Here is a 19,528-nt window from a genome sequence, read left to right as displayed (position 1 = left end):
GTTCACATTTCGGTTCCCAGCCTTCCTGTCTTCCCCCACAGCCTGCAGGTGCGTGTCTACTGCCAGCACTTTCCAGGAGACAGAGGCCACTTGTTTCAAAGACACCTCTGTAGTTACAGACTGGGCAGGGCAGCTGCTTCAGCCGGCGTCTAGCTGCTGCTGCAAAGACATTTCCCCCTCCTGACTCAGAAAAGTCTCCTACGCCGTCCGATGTGCTGGGCACCAGCCACGTGTGGCTACTGGGCACCTGCAACATGGCTGGCCTGACTCGAGATGTGCTATGAGTGGAAAGTACACATGGAATTTAGAAGATTTGGTACGAAAAAAAAAGAATGTGAGGTATCTGTAATAATTTTATATATGGTTTGTATGTTGAAATAACATTTTGGATAAACTGGGTCAAATAAAATGTATCGTTATTCAGTCCATTTGTTTCTTGCTTGCCTTTTTAAATGTGGCTAAGGACATTTACATCACATCCATGGCTCACACGTGTGTGGCTCATGTTCTGTTTCTCCTGGACTGGCTGGCCTATTCCTTTCTAGAACTGGGGACCCCCAAAGCACCCCCTGCTGAATTCCTCGCAGCCCCTGGTCCTGCAGAGGTTCCGGAGTGACCCAAGAGCTCTGGCCTCTCTTGAACTCTCTCCTGAAAGACCACCCTTCCAGGCCCCACGGCCCCTACTGCACTGCCGGGTGGGGAAACATCTGGATAAGGCCTCTGGAGAGCACACGCTCTAGGACGCCGCTTCCTGCACAGGGGTCAGCGTGGCCACATGCTCACCCCGCGCAGGCTCAGTCCACAGAGTGCTCCCGAGAGTGTTCTCGGAGCGGCATTCTCATAAATCTTTATTAAAACTTTCAAATGTAATTCCATTCTATTAGATATTTTAACAGAAAAATAAAAACTTGCAACAAGTAAAACAAACGCAAAGCTTCATACAGCAAAATTTAACGTTCTCCTCTGCCATCCCTCATGGCCCCCCAGAAACTTCCACAGCCTTTGCCACACTCATACAAACACCACCTTTTATACTGTTTTTAGAGAGCTATAACTTTACAAAACATTTTTCATTAAATCTTTTAGGTAAAAACCGTGCTGTCTCAATTGTCCCCACATCAAGGGCAGCACAACTGAAAGAAGAAAGGAAAGCCCTCAGAAGCAGAGGCAAGATTTCTGGGCCTCCAGATGAGTTGCATTTAGATAACGTACTAACGGGAGCCTAAGGCGTGCCCAGCACATCACTTAGGGCTCCAGCAAATACTTGAAGACACCAGTAACCTTCCGAATTGTGAAATCTTAACGCACTAAGCTAAGTCTGTCAGACTCAACACCTAGTCTGTGAAATCACAGACTTCAAAAGGCCCAGGGTGCAGTGAACGCTGGAACAGCTCGGCTCACTGAGGGCTTGCTCCTGTGGCTAACGCTTTGCCCATCTTGGTGGGTCTGAAATACCAGGAAAGGACAGGCCAGGAGGCCTGGGGAGTGACCAGGGAGCAGGAGACCCAAAAGTAGCGACGCAGGTCAGTGTCTCACTTTGATGGATAATCCAGACCTCTGTCTGGCAGTGGACACAGCAACACTCCAGGTGCCAGGCCCTGCAGGAATGGGACAGGTACTGTGACAACCACACAGGCCTGGGCTCAGGGGGGTAGCCTCTCCTGAGCTGGGTGGCCCTGGGCACGGCACTTCACCTCCAGGTGATGGCTGCAATAGGGGAATCTGAGCCAGAACCCTCAGAGCCACAGGCCTGCCCGAGAGCCTGGAAACGAGATTTTTAAGTGCTATCTTCTCATCTTTACTGCTGACAGCTAACTCAATAAAAAATAAATAAATGAATGAAACCACTGTACAGGTGAACAAACACATCCGTGGGCCACATCCAGTCTGCAGGTCACCTCTGTCCTTGGGCAGTGGGGCACCAAGGTTAGAGCAAGGCCTCTGGGACCAGGTGGCCTGGGGTCGAATCCCAGCTCAGCTCCTTCCCACCTGTGTCCTTGGACAAGTGGCTTAATCTTCCTTTGCTTCTGTTTCCTTGCCTACAAAATCGGGATGATCATTGTTCCCCTCACAGCGTGGCTGGAAAGAGTAAGTTGCAACATGCTTGGAACCATGCCTGGCACAGGGTAACGCACAGCAAAATAAATCAGCATGGCCGGCCTTCAAGCAGCTCACAGCAGCTCAGATAATGCACCTCGCAACCCAAATTTCAAAACGACTCTCCCTTCTGCAACCAGGCTGGGAGGCTCAGGCACCTAAAATTAAACTCATCTGGCAAAGAGGCACTTAGTGTTCTCTCTCACTGTCAACTGTGGCGTTCTTGGATGAGGCTTTTCTCTCTGTATAATTTCCAGGATCCCCCATGGCCAGGGCTCAGGCATAGAAGGAGGATCTCAGCCCTAAGGGGCCTCATGAGACTCAGCGGCCAGCCCCCCACATCAGCTGCTGGAGCACCCCTGCACTGTGCACGCCTGGCTCTCTCAGTCCACGGGGAGGGTATCAGAACCACTCCAGGAACTGCCGCCTAAGCCCTGGCAACAGCTGGTGGTTAATAGGAGGGGATTATCGCCTCGGCCCTGGGATGGGCCCCACAAAAGGCTCCAGCTCAGCTCCAGCTGCTGCTACAGCCCAGCAGCCCTGACCAGGGCAGGCAGGGCCAGGTGGTCTCTAGACACAAAGTATGTACCACCTGCATACCCAGCAGTTTGTAAATTGCTGGGCCTGGAAAGTTAAGTTATAGATTGGGCTGTGGCCAACAGAAGCAGAGGACACAGGGCCATAAGGCAGAAGAGTGACACAAGGGGGACCTGGAGAACGACTGTGGCAGCAATGCCGAGAAAGGCTTTAAGGCCTTGGGCCAAGCATAGCTGGGTAAGGACACGGTAAGGGGCTTTGGGCCCTAGCATGTCAGACTTGCACCCGAGCTTGGACTAGGTCCAAGTCTTCATAGGCCCTGGGAATCTGGATTTTATTCTGTAGGCAACAAGCGATGCCTAGAAAGGAATGTTTGAATTTGAGAAAAAGACTTCAGGATGCCCAGGGGGATGCGGCTGGAAGCAGGCAGACCACCAGGACCAGGATCCAGGCCCGAGTATTCAGGAAGCTGAGCTGGTGGGAGAGGCCCAGGTGTCAACCCAGGGACTCTGACAGTGGAACCTGAAACAGCACGGACTTGAGGGCTTGGGGAAGAACTCCATTGGCAAAAACTCTCATTTCCTAAGAGACTGTCCAGATCAGTTCTGAGGGTGCCTCCCTCAGACACACAGATGCAGTCTGAATAGCTGCTGCCTCCGGGCCTGCACAGGGGCGACTCCAGACAGTGCAGACCAAGGGACCCAGCATGGCTGCCCAAGCCAGATCACAATCTTGGCGTGCCTTCCACGCCCTGCAGTCCCCAGTCACCCAACCCAAACTCAGGTCTGCTGTAAGAAGGTGAAGACCCTGGGGCCCCAGGAAAGGGCTCCCACGTGCCTCCTGGAAGCACAGCACCGCACAAGCAGTCATCAGCCTCTGCAGACCAAGATTCAGAGGCTGAGGACAAGCTCCCCATTCCTGCTGACCCAAAGTCCAGGGCATCTCTCTCTCTCTCAACCTGAGGAGCCGGCTCCCTTCAGGGTCCCACCCCAAGGTGGGACGCAAGACACTCTCTAGGGAGGAGCTCCAGCCAACATCACTGCTGGCCTCTCTCTAACTGCTCCTTCCTGGACTGTGGCCGTGAAGGCTCCTCCTGAGCCTGTGGGGGAAGTGAGCTTTATGAAACCCTGGAGGAAATGAAGATCTACCAAATGCTCCTGGAGGCAAACTGCGACTCCTGCTCTCACTCATTGCTCATCTGCCCACAGCTGAGGCAGGCCCTGGGCAGTGCACCAATAGTGGACTCCAGGCCCAGCTCAGGCCACAGAGCCCAGCCTTGCCCAAGCGCTGGTCAGCGCTCCTGACAGGAAGCAGGCCAAGGAGGCACAGCTGCACTTGACCCCGAATGCCATGAACAGTCACATCTGTAGCTTGAAGGGCAATGGAGCTAAATACAAATAATGTCAAGAACAACCCAATTCAGGGCCTTTTAATCAGCCCTTTTCCTTTAGTCCTTTTCCTTTGGTTGGAGAAAAACGTAATCAGCTACAAACTTAGGGAGTTGTATATTTAATGTTATCTAATGGAATTTAAAATATCCTATGGATTGAAGATCTTTAAAGTTTTGTTTTTTCCTCCAAATTTCAACAAAACCAATTTTATACCTGGAGTTAAAAAAAAACCCACATCACAATATTTTTAAAAGAAGGACAATCCTGGAGGACCTCTGGGCAAGGCCCTTCCCAAGGCACACAGGCTGGCCCAAGGAGGATACAGTTTAAACAGCAGTTAGGACTCTACCTAATGCCTGCAGAAAACAGCAGGGGATTTTTAATCCCAGGCTGTCTGACCACAGCCGTCTGGGGGCAGTGACTGGAGTCCCAGCCTCACCATGTTTTCAAGTGGCTGAAAAGAGATTTCTGGAAGAGTGTCATCTAGCAGCTTCTCACACTGATACTTGGCTCGCTTCCCTAGGGGATGTTTTTGTTCTTCTTTAAAAAAAGAAGAAGAAAAGAAAAAGTTGGGTTTGAAGAACTTCCACAGAAAGTGAATAAAGGCTCATAAGCCCCAGAGAGTTTTCTTCAGAGCTTCAGACCCTGAGAAACTGAGTTAAGTTCAAAAAGAAAAAGCATCTGACTTGATCTCCGTGTACACCTCTCTGTGCAACCGCCGGCGAGAAGGGCACAGGGGCACCTGCGGGGCAGGGCGGGGGCCTCGGGAGGGGCTGCCCACACCGGCTGCTCTGCCATCTGCTGGTCATCTGCATGACTTCTGGGAAGTCTGAGCTTTGCTTTCTGCTTTTGTCAAACAGGTAAAAATTCAAATCCACCTTAGAGAATTGCACGAGGGATAAAGGCATGGAAACCAGCCTCCTAAACTGCACATCTGAACAAACACCTGGCTGGGGAGCGCAGTGGCGTCACACCTGCTGTGCTAAGCAGCGCTGGGTCTGGAGCACAGCAGGCCACACATGGGGAGAACAGGCGTGGGTGGGTGAGGAGCTGGGAGCAAGGGGTGTTCCCATCACCAAGTCAAATTGTTTAAGATGAGGGCCCTGCTACTCTAGACACCTTGAATACCGTTTCCTGGGGTCTTGACAACTCTTCCCCATACCCCCTGACCTGTGACCCCAGCCCCATCAGATTACAGAACACGACTTGGGATTTTAGGTTGCATTTCCTATCGTGGAGGTAGAATGGGGGCTCAGCGAGACTGCACATGACACGGAGCTCACAGGCCCCCTCCCACCAGGGCACTGCCAGGCTCCACAATGTGGGAACTGCCTTTAACTTTCCACCTTGCCTCAGTTCATGAATGCCTCCCGGGCGCCTGTGTGCCAGGGCTGGGACAGGCACTGGCCTCCTTCTGGAGGCCTCAGAAGAGCTGGCACTACCTTTCCTCATTCCAGACCCCAAAAGGAGCAAGGTGCTCCTTGCTGCTCCTCAGAGGACACAGGGCTGCCTCAAAACACCCAGAAGGATGAGCGTTCCATCAGCTTTGGTATAATGAGGGCCTGTTTATTTGACTTAGAGACAAATAATGGAGTTGTTTCTTCTCCATAAAAAAAAAAAAAAAAAAAAAAAAAGTTACTGGAAAACGCAGAAGGGTGAAAGGGAGATACTAACATTTACCCATAATCCTACCTCCCAGCAGTGGCCTCTTTTTCCCATATGGACTTATCTGACAACGTGGCAAGAATGGGCCTCCGAAATGCCTGTTTGAGTGTTTGCCACCTCATGGAGGTTGGGTGGGTTCTCCTGGGCCATGACACAATGGTCCCTCTGGCCACAGAGTAAAACTGGCTTGCATCAGCAGGCTGGGGAAAGAGGGCCCCGCAGAAAGCAGGCCCACGGCCAAGAGAGAAGTGCCATGCCCCCAGGGTTACCCACCCCCTTCCATTAGGCAGAAAGGTCACAGGTCCTTGGGTGAGCTCCAGACTCCCCAAGAGTGCAACAAGTACCCTGCATCCCCGCATCCCCTGAGTGACGTGCTAGCAGAGGTAAGGAGGAAACACCTGTTTCCACCCAGCAGCAACAATGAATGAAGCAAGCTCCAGTTAAAAGCACACTGTTCTGGAGCTCACGCTAACTGTGGGGTCTTCAGAATGTACATATGTACTTCCTCAGTCTACGCCCACACTGCAGGATCCAGACTCGATTCCAGGTGCTGGGTGGGACAGCTCTCCTGCCAGTGTAACACCCAGATGGTGATTACTACAAGATCAGCGCAGCCCAGGGTGGGAGGCAAACCAGCATAATCCTGCAAACAAAGACTCAATCTGAGGATAAAAATAGATTTTTTTTTAAAAACCAACACCACTGCATACACATACGTCTTGTGCTAGAAACTTGACTTTCCTAATAGACACCGTGCATAAGTGCTCAGTTAACTATCAGAGAACAAACCAGCTAAAGCCTGGACACGTGCGTCAGCTGACGGTACCCGGAACATGGGGAAGCTTCCGTTCCGGGGAATTTCCACTTCTCCAGGATCCCATCAATTTCCTCCTCTCCAAACATGTAGTAAAGAATTTGTGCCTTTCATTTCCAAAGAAAGAGGTTTTCTCCTTATCCCACGTCTGGGTTTATAATGCTCCCCCCACCCAAACTTCCTGAAGTTAGAGTCATTCCCAGAGTAGCACAGCAGCACTGTGTGAGGAGTGCTGAGTCAGAAAACAATCTTGTGGCCCTCTCATCGTAAACTGTGAAACGTTTCCGGAAAGCAATGCAGCACTGTCTTCCTAAATTAAAAACTTACTCACCTTTTGACTTGATAATTACTTATCTAGGACTTTACTTTGTAGAGACACACAACAGTGTATGTACATCATTGCAGCATTAATTTTAGCTGCACTGCATACTACTTAAATGTCATTTAAATAAATTACAATATATTCATGCTAGGGAATATTATGCAGCTGAATGTGGCAGCTTCTCAGGTGCAATACGGAAAGATGTCACCAACACACTGTTAAGCAGACAGCAGTGTGCATTGCAGCTCCCGTTTGTGGGTGCCCATGTGAAGAGCACAGTGAATTTGCCCCCCTCCCCTGGGAAGTGGATGGTGATTGGGATGGAGCAAAAAGACTTTCTATTTTCACCTTCCATGCTTCCATACTGTGAATTTTGTTTGCTGGAAACACATATTTATATAATAATTAATTGTAAAAGGCAAGGATTAGGAAGGCAGGTGTTCTCTGTCAAATACAGCCATGGACAAGTGGTAAAAACCTGCTGCAAGGCCCCCATCTGCTCTTGGCGGAAAATCAGAGCAGAAGTTCTGGAAGAGCTCCAGCCTGGGTCTGCAAAAGCATGTCCTGGGCCTACCACTCCTGCCGGGTCTCCCTCTGGGGCACCTGTCAGCAGGGGGCCCTGCTGGACCAACCAGGTAACAGGTAAGGCCAGGAAGACTGAAGAAGCAATTCAAGTCTCTGGTGGAGCCCAGCTCCAGTACTGGTTTTGCTGCTGATCTGTCCTGTGCTATGGGCCAGCCACAGCCTCCGTGACCCCTCACAGCATCCTACTGTGATATAGAAGTCAGACAGCTCACCCCGCCCTGTACTCAGGACACAGCAGCCAGAACAAAGCAGGAAGGAGCAGTGTGCAACACCAACACAGGTCTGCACAGACCGGCCAGTGATTCAAGAGGCCACCTCCTTTCAGATGGTCCTGTTTAGAGCACTGCTGTGCAAAACTTTCTGCTCTGGCAGAGATGATCTGTCTCTGCACTGTGTAAGGGGAGCCACTAGCCACGTGTGACTAGCAGGCACTTGGAATGTGGCTAGTGTGACTGAGGAATGGAATCTTTTATTTACTTCTGACTGATTTAGCTGATAATTTAAATGCGCCCATGTGACCAGTGCCTCCCATATGGGACAGCACAGCCCTAGGCCCTACACCTCCCCTGCCCAACTCAAGGCCTCCTGGACTCACGGGAGGAGCTCCCATCCCGGCCTGCTCCACACCAGTGATCCAGAACCCACTGCCAAGCACCTCCCAGATCCCCGCAGCACAGCCCTCATGCCACCTCACCCCTCCCACCCAACACACTCACACCCACAGGTCCCTGTGTTTCTAGATGCCCAGGGACAGTCAGCCCACCCAGAGTTCTGCCTACGGTTGCCTCAGGTTGGGCACACATGACCCCCAGAGAAGCTGGAGTGGGCAAGCGCCAGACTGACAGGAAGCTCGGCCCCAGCAGAGGGGCAATGAGGTGCAGGGCGGCCAGTGGGGGCCACTGCAGCCTTTCCAACAAAGGGAGGAACCCACGGTCTAACATGTCTCATCCGGGCCTGCTCACCCGGCAACATGGTCACAGCCGCCAATGTTAAGTGGAAATCCAAATAATTCTGGAACATGAAAACTCCACATATAAGACGCAGCAAGGGTGAAACCAATTCCATAAGCCACTGGTGAAAACCCATGTTGTGGACTCACAGATTTCTGCCTCATAGCCTCGGGCACCACAGCTCATGGCTAACTGAAAACCAAGAAAATCGTCTGAGGGCACAGAGACAAGGTGGGAAATCGCTGCGAGTGATGGAGCGTGCCTGGAGCAGAGAAGGGCCTTTGCAAGGCAAAACGGCCAAGCATCCAGAGAGCGCCACCGACAACTGACTCTGCAGTGGTGGGAATTCTGCCAGATGCAGCGACATGCCCACCATGCCCAGTGCGCCCTCGGGCTCTCCCCTGTGTTCGTGTTATTCGTGTGTGGGAAAAGCAGACTAACTGTGAGGAGAGATGCACACTTCACTGAGCCCACCCAGGGCCTCTCTCTTTTACAGTCAGAGCTGCAAAGCAGCTGGGAGCTGGGTGCTATGCAGACAGACCTTCTTGCACATGCCACCTGGCAGTGGCTTAGGGGTTTGTTAGCAAGAAGATGGTAGCCACAAATGAATCAAGGAATGTCCCTGGAGCCCGTCAGCTGCAAAGAGCAGAAAATACATGTGTGCTAATGAATAAGCAGACTGTGACAGAGTCCAGAGGAGACCAATACATACAGATCACAGGCCAAGAACAGCCTGGCCCTGGCCAGGCATGGTGGCTCACGCCTGTAATCCCAGCACTTTGGGAGGCCGGGGCGGGTGGATCACCTGAGGTCAGAAGTGCAAGACCAGCTGCCAACATGGTGAAACCGAATCTCTACTAAAAATACAAAAATCAGCTGGGCGTGGTGGTGGGTGCCTGTAATCCCGGCTACTTGGGAGGCAGAGGCAGGAGAATCGCTTAAACCCAAGAGGCAGAGGTTGTAGTGAGCTGAGATCATGCCATTACTTGCCAGCCTGGGTGACACAGCGAGACTCCGTCTCAAAAAAAAAAAACAGCCACCTGGTCCCAAGGTGGACAGAAAGAGCCACACATGCATGCCTCACAACCCCCAGCCACCAAAGGCCTATGCTGATTGGGACATTAATATTAGATACCCACCAGCACAGACTAGAGAAAAGCACACTGTACGGTTAACAGTAATGCATGAACCCGTTTTTGTTTGTTTTGGTTTGATAATGGCCATGCAGGGTCTGACCACTGCACTAAAGGACACAACAAAAGGACAGGGCTCTCCACCCCAATCGCTAGCCGCGCAGACTGGCGTGGGCCGTCCACGTAACATAGACCTGACCTCCTCACATCCCAGGGCAGGCACCCTCCCTTCACCGTCTCCCTGCAGGAGAGCCTTTGTCATTCCAGGACTCAAATGTCCCCTATATCCTGAGTGTGACCCCATCATGGAACTGGTGGCAGCAGGTGCTGAGTGTGAATCATCTTAAGCCGGAGTTCTAAATGCTTCTTCTTGTACAGATGCTGCTCCCCCAGTGAGAAGATCTCCACCTGGGACCACGGAACTCCAGACACATTAAGGACTTACGGGTTTTCTGTGGATAAACTTGGAGCCTTACCAATATGCACTACTGATTCTGTGGAAAAGAAGTAGAGTGAATACATTGCTTGTTAACTGGGATTTCAAATACCTTGAATTTCGGGCCTTACCACTCAATCACATGTGTGTTTGCTAGTGACTCCCTTCCATGTTCATAAATGCTTCCTTTCATCTGTCCTGAGCTTTTGCTGCTTGAGCGTCATGGAATCATGGAGGGTCTGTTCACTGTGGCTGGAGCTCTGGACCCGTCACCAAGTCCACGCTCCCCTATCAACAATCCTGGGTGACTCTATAGCCTCTGCCATTATATAAACCACCCTCAGCCCCTAAGGTCTGTCCACTGTGGCTCTCGGGTCCTTCTCTACACTTCACCCCCAAACTACTGAGATGAACCCACAGGCAGAGGCCTGCGGTGCTGAGCTACGTCCAGAGACAGCACGCAGGAGCAGGAGTTCCAGCAGCCCCTGCCTTCCAGGGATCTTTCTCAGTTGTTTTAACATCTGGAATTAAGGAAGTATCATTATTCCTTTATTTTTCGCAATGGCAAAGAGAGTATTTAAGATAATATATCAAGACCCAATTTTATCTCCCTAAAATAATTTCTGAAGGGCATTATATCAGTAAAGTTTTAATAGGAAATTCTTCGCTTCATCAGTTCATTGGAATTCCTGTCCCAGTAGCATTACTGAAGGCTTTCCAAAGGGCGTTCCCAGCTCCAGGGGGCGCTGTCACAAACACAAGATCTAGGGTCTTCAGCATTGCTTTTTGACTTCTATTTTTTTCTTTTTAAAATTTCATGTAGAAACCAGGTCTCACTATGTTGCCCAGGCTGGAACTCCTGAACTCAAGTGATCTTCCCGCCTCGGTCTCCCAGGGTCTGAGGATTAACAGGAGTGGGCCACCACGCCCAGCTGCTTTTTGACTTTTGAAGAGAAAACTACTACTACATTGAAGAAAAAAATCAGAAAGGAATTGTACTGTATTTCCTACAGTTCTGGTTTATCTTGTTATCACTTAATGTCTCCACCTTCCATTGTCCTTGAGGCATCTAAAGAATTTGGCACCCGACTTCTCCAATGAAAAGTCACACTGTACCACGTGACCATGTCTTTGCAGGTTACTATGGGATCTTCACAGGCATCACTGTTAGTGGCTGCACTGTGTCTGGGTGAGCTGCATGCACCGAGGCCCTCGGGGTGGTCCGAGGGACACCCCGGCCACTAACCCACAGACCTGGCTGCCACAGTTTACACTGTTTCCTGAGGGGAGTCCGGGAGAAGAAAAACTACTAGCCCCTTTGAGGCTCTTGATACATTTCACAAAATTGCTTTTCAAAATGGTCACACAATTTACAATGCCAGCATTTAAAAATATACATTATATATTTATATTAACAGTTTTTAAATAAAGCTTACTGGCTTTAATGTGAGTTTTCAAAATTGCTAGTTAAATGATGATGTCTCCTGGATCCTGACTGGCCCCACGTGTGAGACCTAGGACCCACAGCATCAGCAGCTCCCAGGAACTGCTTAGAAATGCAGAATCTCAGGCCCCACCTGGGAGCTGCTGAGTCACCGTCACTATCGTAGCAAGATGCTGGGTGATTCATCTGCATACCAAAGTTTAAGAAGCACTTCAGGAGGGGACATCTCCAGGATCCTCACGGTGTCTGGGGAGTGGCCCAAATCCACTGCAGATGGCCCTGAAGATGCCTTTGTACATCAACCATGGGAAAACAGGCCTGAGATTCCTCAGTGCTAATTCAAGAAACGAAAATATAAAGTCCAAGAAAGAACTTTCCCCATGTTTTCCAGACTCCCGACACTGTGAAGAAGAAAGAAACCACCTTGCGGGCGGCGTGTCGGTGGCACGTGTGGCCCTGCCTCTGCCTCTTCCTTGTGGTTGCACAGCCGTGCGTGGCTGTGTGTCAAGCTCCCCCATGTCAGCCTTGGTGACTTCTTCTCATGACAATGTCAGAGTGGCCATCTTCCACCATCTGCGCTAATCCATATTCATTTCTTTTCAAATTAAATATATTTCATCCAAACCTTAAATTTTTACAGAGGCAAGTGCTTGGCAGGTCTAAGTAGACTTTTCCAAATTATGAATATATGAACACACTGCCCTAGATCATCTGCTGAACGTTTCCTTCCCTACTGCAATATGATGCTTCTCTCATTCAAGTTCTCAGTCAGTTTCAGAGCCTTCTATTCCCCTACTTGTAATTACAACAGTTGGGAGACATTCACACATTGACAGGACTGGCCTTCTAAAATCCACTGTAAAAAAATCTGTTAAATTATTCTTACCTATTTTTCCCTCAGATGGGACTTTTGGAATAATCCATCAAGTTAGGGGGAAAATCTTCTCAAGAAAGTTTGGCTGGAATAATGGTGGACCACTAAATTAGCTTGACAATTACTATCCTTTCATGGATACTATTTCATCTTCTTCTCCTGGAATATGGGGTTTGTTTTCTTGGTTCCAACTTTATCACCCCACTTAAGCTGTTGTGTTACGTTCACAAAGGTCACACATAGGTCTCATCCCTAACAACGTTCTTTATTACCTGCAAATTAGAACAATTCTGTCTTCCTTTCCAATATTATCATCACACTTCTGTTTCGTATCTCGTTTCAAATCTCTAAAACCACACGAAATAACAATGACTATGGGATGCAGGAAGCTGTGGACATGCCTGATGTGGAAGAACCAAGTAAAAGCCGATTCTCAGCTCCATCCCCAGCTTTGAATCAAGTGGAACATCATGTTAAAGAAAGGGCAGTATGTCGCCTGCCAGCCTCTGGAAGTAGGGCTGAGGCCAGAGCGTCTGGGTTTTCAAAGGGCTTTCGAGGCCACCTGATCTGGGCTGGGCAGCTGGTCCCTGGCTTCCCACCGGAGCCTGCAGCCGCTCACAAGGGACAGGGCCTCTCACACGGAGCAGGGGGCTGCTGCCCTAGCAAATGGCCCATCAAAAACAGCAGGAGAAGGAGGAAACCCCACGAAGGTAATAGCCTGACAGAGGCAAGATAGGGAAGCCCAGCTAAAGACACAGGGCCTGTGCAACCCGACACAGGTCCAAACATTTCACACCTCCTAAGATACCCTTTGTCAACACAAATGCAATTATTTTTCCAAATCAGCTAATGGCTACTTAAAAACAAGAAAAGAAAAGAAAGGAAAAAAGGAAAGGAAAGGAAAGGAAAGGAAAGGAAAGGAAAGGAAAGGAAAGGGAGAGGAGAGAAAGAAAACATAAGTGAAACCAAATGAATGACAAACATGAAACAGGAACTCCCTGGACCAATTTCTACAGTAATATACGCTAAAAAGATAAAGGTAAACCAGTGCTTCATATGATCACATATCTATCTACGTAATCCAGTGTCTATGTTAATGCTCTATAATGCTTTACTAAATGACTAGGGTGGCGCAGGGGAAGGGGAAGGCAGAAGAGGAAAGAATGCAACTGCTCCTTAAAAACACCTTCCTACCGTCATTCACTCAACAAGCACAGATACACGAGTCAGGCTGCACAAAAGCATCAGGTGAAGCAAGAACATAGAACAGGCTGACGGAACACAGCCAGACAGTTAAGAAAGACTTGCCAACACGCAGAAGTCTTCTACACTGTGTGGTGGACGGAATTACTGCTCCTAATTCCTCACCTCTCCTTGTGCTCCCATGTGTTTAAGACATGCCAAGACGTGGACCTATTGCTCACTCCTCACCTCTCCTTTCTCACATCACCTTGCAGTCCCTTCTCCCTGGACACAGTGGACTCCCTGCCCCTTGACTCAGGCTCAGACACATCACTCGTTCTGGTCAATGAAATGCTGGCTTGAAATGCCCTTTTGTGCCTCTGTTGTAACCATGAAGGGCCTCTGCCCTGCAGGGCGCCAGAAGGACCACACATGGAACTGACCTGAGCTCAACCTGTAGCAAAGAGTCACCAACCCAGTTAAAACCAGATTGAGGCGGAGCTACCAACCGAGAATGCTCACATCTGCCAACCTCCAGAAGCACGAGCAACACTAAATGACTGCTGCTGAGGGCCACTGAGTTCTGAAATGTTTGTTACGCAGCCTTATTATGACAATAGCTGACTGATACAGGTGGCAATCCCCGAGAAAATCCATAAGTCATTTAAAGACAGCCTTTCCTTCTAAGTTCATAAAGAAATCAGTTACTTACCAGGCTCACCTTTTTTCTTTGAACCAGACTTCTTCTTGGCAGGAGCCTCTTGCTTTGGTGCCTCTGGGCTCTGGGCCACATCTGTACTTCTGCCCTGGACAGAAGCTGACTCTGTCTTTTTACCCTGATTGGCAGCTGCGTCTGCCTTTTTGCCCTGGTTGGGGGACCCTTCTGCCTTTTTGCCTTGACTGGGTGACCTTTCTGCTTTTTTCCCCTGGTGTGTAATACCCTCTACCTTTGTGCCCTGATTAGCAACCGAATCCGCTTTTTTGCCCTGGTTGGGAGCTCCCTCTCCTTTTTTGCCTTGGTTGAGACTCCCTTCTGCCTTTTTGCCCTGAGCCCCTTCTGTCTTTTTGCCCTGGTTCTGGGCTCCCTCTCCTTTTTGGCCCTGGTTCTGAGCCCCCTCAGCCTTTTTGCCCTGGTTCTGGGCCCCCTCAGCCTTTTTGCCCTGGTTCTGGGCCCCTTCTACTTTTTTGCCCTGGTTCTGAGCACCTTCGGCCTTCTTGCCCTGGTTCTGAGCCCCCTCGGCCTTTTTGCCCTGGTTCTGAGCCCCCTCAGCCTTCTTGCCCTGGTTCTGGGCACCCTCGGCCTTCTTGCCCTGGTTCTGGGCACCCTCGGCCTTCTTGCCCTGGTTCTGGGCACCCTCGGCCTTCTTGCCCTGGTTCTGGGCCCCTTCTGCTTTTTTGCCCTGGTTCTGGGACCCCTCTGCTTTTTTGCCCTGGTTCTGGGACCCCTCTGCTTTTTTGCCCTGGTTCTGGGACCCCTCTGCTTTTTTGCCCTGGTTCTGGGCCCCCTCGGCCTTCTTGCCCTGGTTCTGGGCCCCCTCTGCCTTTTTGCCCTGGTTCTGGGCCCCCTCGGCCTTCTTGCCCTGATTCTGGGCCCCCTCGGCCTTCTTGCCCTGGTTCTGGGCCCCCTCTCCCTTTTTGCCCTGATTCTGGGCCCCCTCTGCCTTTTTGCCCTGGTTCTGGGCCCCTTCTACCTTTTTGGCCTGGTTCTGAGCCCCCTCGGCCTTTCTGCCCTGGGTTGGGGCCCCCTCCACCTTTTTCCCCTGGTTTGGGGTTGTATCTACCTTTTTACCCTGGTTCTGGGCCCCCTCTGCCCTTTTGCCTTGGTTTGGGGTTCCTTCTGCCTTTTTGCCTTGGTTTGGGGTTCCCTCTGCCTTTTTGCCTTGGTTTGGGGTTCCCTCTGTCTTTTTGCCCTGGTTTGGAGTTCCCTCTGCCTTTCTGCCCTGGTTTGGGGTTCCCTCTGCCTTTCTGCCCTGGTTTGGGGTTCCCTCTGCCTTTCTGCCCTGGTGTGGGGTTCCCTCTGCCTTTCTGCCCTGGTTTGGGGCTCCTTCAGCCTTTTTGCTTGGATTCTGAGTCCCCTCCGCCTTTTTGCCCTGAGCAGTGCCAGTGGCTGGTGTGTTGCCCTTGGCACCCACTGGGGGCACCACCACCATCGGCACCTCCTTGGGAGCAGTTTCCAAGATGGCAGCCTTGGAAGTGAGAACCTGGATGGAATTCACTACAGAGCTGACAGCTGGTTCCACTTTTGCCACTTTTTTCTCCTTCTTCTTTTTGTCCTTGGGGGAGGAGGCCAGCTTCTCCTGGGGCACGGCTGGAACTGTGGCGACAGGAGCAACGATAATGGGGGGCTGGACTGGGGTTGGAGCCACAGCCACAGCAGGAGCCCGCACTGGTTCTCGGAGGAGGACAGTCACATTGGGGGCCGGATCGTGATCAGGTATCTTCCCATTAGGTTTCTCTTCCTTTTTCTTGGTCTTTCCTTTCTTCTCCACTGTTTTCTCTTTCTTTTTCTTCTCTACTTTCTGGTGGTGAGTTTTCGCCATCTCCTTGCGCTGGTTGGCTAGGGCTTCTTCATATGACGTTTCCTTCATGGAGAAAGTCGACACCAGGAAGATGCCAATGGCAGAAACAACCATGAATCCTCCAAAGACCACAACCCCCAAGGTTTGAGTGTCGTAAATATCCATCCTGGCTTGCTTTCCTTTCACCTGTCAAACATACATGGAGGTTACTATTTACAGAAATCGAGGCCTTCAACAGTTTCTTTCCCTACCCTACCACCAAACTTCAGGTTTCACTAATTGTTTCTTCAGGTTAATAAATTCAGAGAAGAAACAAACCCAGGCCCTCTCTGATGTCCCACATTCTCACCTGCTCCTCTTTAGGAGTGAGTGATTCGTACCCAAGGCATGAGCAGTCCCCATACAAAGCAACAGTGGAGTCAGAGCAGAGTGCAGGCCTATCTCTGGAGCACACACGCCCAGGAGCCTCTGCAGCCATGACCCCGACGGAAGACATTCCCCACCACAAGGTCAAAGATGCACAGGAGCTCAAACGCAGGCCAGGTGTGAGACCATGGGGAGTAGGTGGAGACTGCAGCAAAAACACCCGTCCCCACCTAAAATTAGGCAGTGACACTCTGTCATGGCCGACTGCCCTAGAAATGTGATTGCTAAGTTGGAAGATGTTTTGATTTTTCATGTTAGGCCAGACACTTTAAAAAAATTTTTCTCTCAACGTGAAATTGACTGATTTCAAAAATATGTGAACCAAACCAAACACATCTGCAGGCTTTCAGCCACAAGCATTTTGGCCAGGAGGCCCACAGTGTGCCATCTCCACTCTGTTGCTTCCCTCTTCCCCAGTGCCAATAAATGCCGCTACCCAGGATCAGAGATAAAAACTGCATTAGAATCCTGAAACGTGTTCAAAAATTCAGTGAGAGAAAATAGCCTTTTGCCAGCAATAGCTCCTGAGGAGTTATGGAGCCTGCAATTTGCATGTTGGGAAACAGGAAGAATCGGTCTTGGGAGGCCTAGAAGATGCTGGGTTTGGAATTTCATATCCAGAAGCTGCACAGGGGGTGAGGAGACAGTGTCAGCAGGCCCCTCTGTCAGACAACGCTCCCCAAACCAAGAGGATGAACAACACCGTTCTCACTGCCTATGGACCAAAGTCCAATGGGTCAGAGGCAACCAGGTTCATACACCTTCCTGCCATAGCCCAGGCTAAGTTTGACTTCACTGAGGAACTCCAGGAGGTGTATTTATTTGGATACATTCAACCCAGTCCTGAGTCTCTCTGAAGAAGATTGATGGAATGAGCAAAGAGAACACGAGGGTAAGAAGGGGTGGGTAAGAGGAGATAGAAGGAGGTGGAAGAAGAGAGGTGGGGAAGTGGACAGGCCTCCCCCAACACTGCCCTGCAAAACCTCTAGATGCTGTGGGAGGCTGGGTCCAGGCTGCTTAGAGGCTCAGATACTGAGATTCTTCTCCTAAGAAATTGAGATTCCCCACTCCTCTTGAGTGGATATAGAGGAGGGAAATACAGTAGGAATCAAATATAAATTTTGACATGAGGGCATTTTAAAGAAGGGACTGAGAAGGGAGACTGTTTTCAATGTCTTGGCATTGTGTTCTAAGAAAAATCACTCTTGGCCGGGCGCGGTGGCTGACACCTGTAATCCCAGCACTTTGGGAGGCCAAGGCAGGCAGATCACGAGGTCAGGAGATCGAGACCATCCTGGCTAACACGGTGAAACCCTGACTCTACTAAAAACACAAAAAACTTAGCCAGGCATGGTGGCGGGCGCCTGTAGTCCAGGCTACTCGGGAGGCTGAGGCATGAGAATGGGGTGAACCCAGGAGGCGGAGCTTGCAGTGAGCCAAGATCGCACCACTGTACTCTAGCCTGGGCGACAGAGCGAGACTCCATCTCAAAAAAAAATTTTCAAGAAAAAAAAAATCACTCTCATCACAGAAGAAACACATTACTTTGGCCTTTCTAAGACCTTTGCAGGAAAAGGGTTTAAAACACTCATGACAAAAAATCTTCCCAGCATATGCTCTCCCTGGGGACAACTCTATCAGCTGCTGTGGCAACACACTTCTCCCACACTGTCACTCTGCGTTGAGTGGGACTGAGTCACACTTTTCATTCCAGTCTTAACCTCTACAAAGTCTTAGGGGAGCTCATGGAGGCCTTTGAATCCTGGGTAAGGCAGCATTTATATTTCCAAATGGGTTCTGACCTCTGGCCGTGGGCAGTGACAGTGTGATCCACAGCCAGGGCACTCTCACGTTTGATCATTGAGGGAGGGTACCAGGAACTGTACTTCCGAGAACACACTCTCAAGCTGGGTGTTAAAAAGGAAATCACACCCTGCTCAGCCATGGATGGATTCAGTGGGTAGGAGGATGGGGACAAGAAGGTCTGGAACATGGTACAGTCAACCCTCACTTTTTGGCAGGTACCCACCAACTGAAACTCCTCTGGGTACTTACAAGATTTCTCAGAACTCTGCCAAAATGGACACCACATTATAATCACTACATTCAAAAATCCTACGGCCAGGCATGGTGGTACAAGCCTGTGATCTTAGCACTTTGGGAAGCTGAGGCGGGAGGATCGCTTGAGATCTGGAGTTCAAGGCCAACCCGGGCAACATAGTGAGACCACATTTCTATTTAAAAAAAAAAAAAAATCCTCTAAAACACTCCCCTTCTCTAGAGAAACGAACATTTGGGGCCTGGGTCACCCTCACCAAGGCTCCATAAACCCCGAATGGTTTCCCAACAACCATGTGCTCGAGGGGTGGTGGTCTCCACCGAGTCGCGATTGGCACGGGTTGCAGACCGTGACACAGTGAACAGCCATGCACAAAGCGGGGCCTGTTCACAGCTGAGGACTGTGGGGCTCTGTGCAGCCTTGTGGTTTCCAACTTCTAAACTCCGGCAGAAAAGCCAAGGCTGGAAAATGAACTTTTAATCTTACTCAACATAGGCAAACAAAGAATACAAAAATATATTCTCTGTTGGAACCCAGAATCGAGAAAAGCAAACTCGGGAGAATATTTTCCCTTTGCAACGCACACAAATGTATGTTTTATAGCAGCACAAATGTGTCTTCCCAACTTTTGCAGAAAAAGAAATTACATCCCCACCACTAATTCCCAAGTTAGAATTTTTTAAAAGAAATCTTTCACAAGAAAATGAAAAGCCCTAGTCTTAAGTAGTAATACACTGAAACATTTAAGGCTAAGGCAATACCACCACAGACAGCAAAGAAATCGAAATGAAAAACAACCTTTCTGCTGCTTTGCAGAGTCAGCTTCAGTGGGGCATAAACATCATGCTGGGAGATCCCTGATTCACAGAAATGATGAAGCCAGGGATGCCTCTCAAATTCGGTTCTCACAATCAGCATTCCGGGAGCTTTGCTCCTGAAATCCACACCATGATAAGAGGCCCCCAACAGAAACCTCTTCTAGGGCTTCCTCCACTGCACCAAAGAGTTAGGGCAGATGTGTGCCCACCCATACCTTGTAGGGTCTGACCACAGTGATCTATATTCTGTCAATTCCAGAAACTTCTGTCAAATAT

At 50.1% G+C, this 19,528-nt stretch overlaps 1 protein-coding gene across 8 annotated transcripts in view; it reads right to left on the bottom strand.

Moving 5' to 3' along the window:
- RRBP1 (ribosome binding protein 1) overlaps positions 1–19,528 on the bottom strand; it is a 68,803-nt gene that overhangs the window by 30,776 nt on the left and 18,499 nt on the right. For 5 of the 8 annotated variants that reach the window (XM_055266716.2, XM_055266717.2, XM_055266720.2 and 2 more), the window contains exon 2: positions 14,143–16,135. In XM_055266716.2, coding sequence (XP_055122691.2) covers positions 14,143–16,135 — 1,993 coding nt within the window. The remainder of the gene's footprint in view (positions 1–14,142; positions 16,136–19,528) is intronic. The other 3 variants (XM_055266718.2, XM_063633922.1, XM_063633924.1) reach the window with 2 other exon arrangements.

The sequence above is a fragment of the Symphalangus syndactylus genome, chromosome 24 (genome assembly GCF_028878055.3).
Source record: "Symphalangus syndactylus isolate Jambi chromosome 24, NHGRI_mSymSyn1-v2.1_pri, whole genome shotgun sequence".
NCBI classification, from domain to species: domain Eukaryota; kingdom Metazoa; phylum Chordata; class Mammalia; order Primates; family Hylobatidae; genus Symphalangus; species Symphalangus syndactylus.
This window is presented reverse-complemented; position numbering and strand designations above follow the sequence as displayed.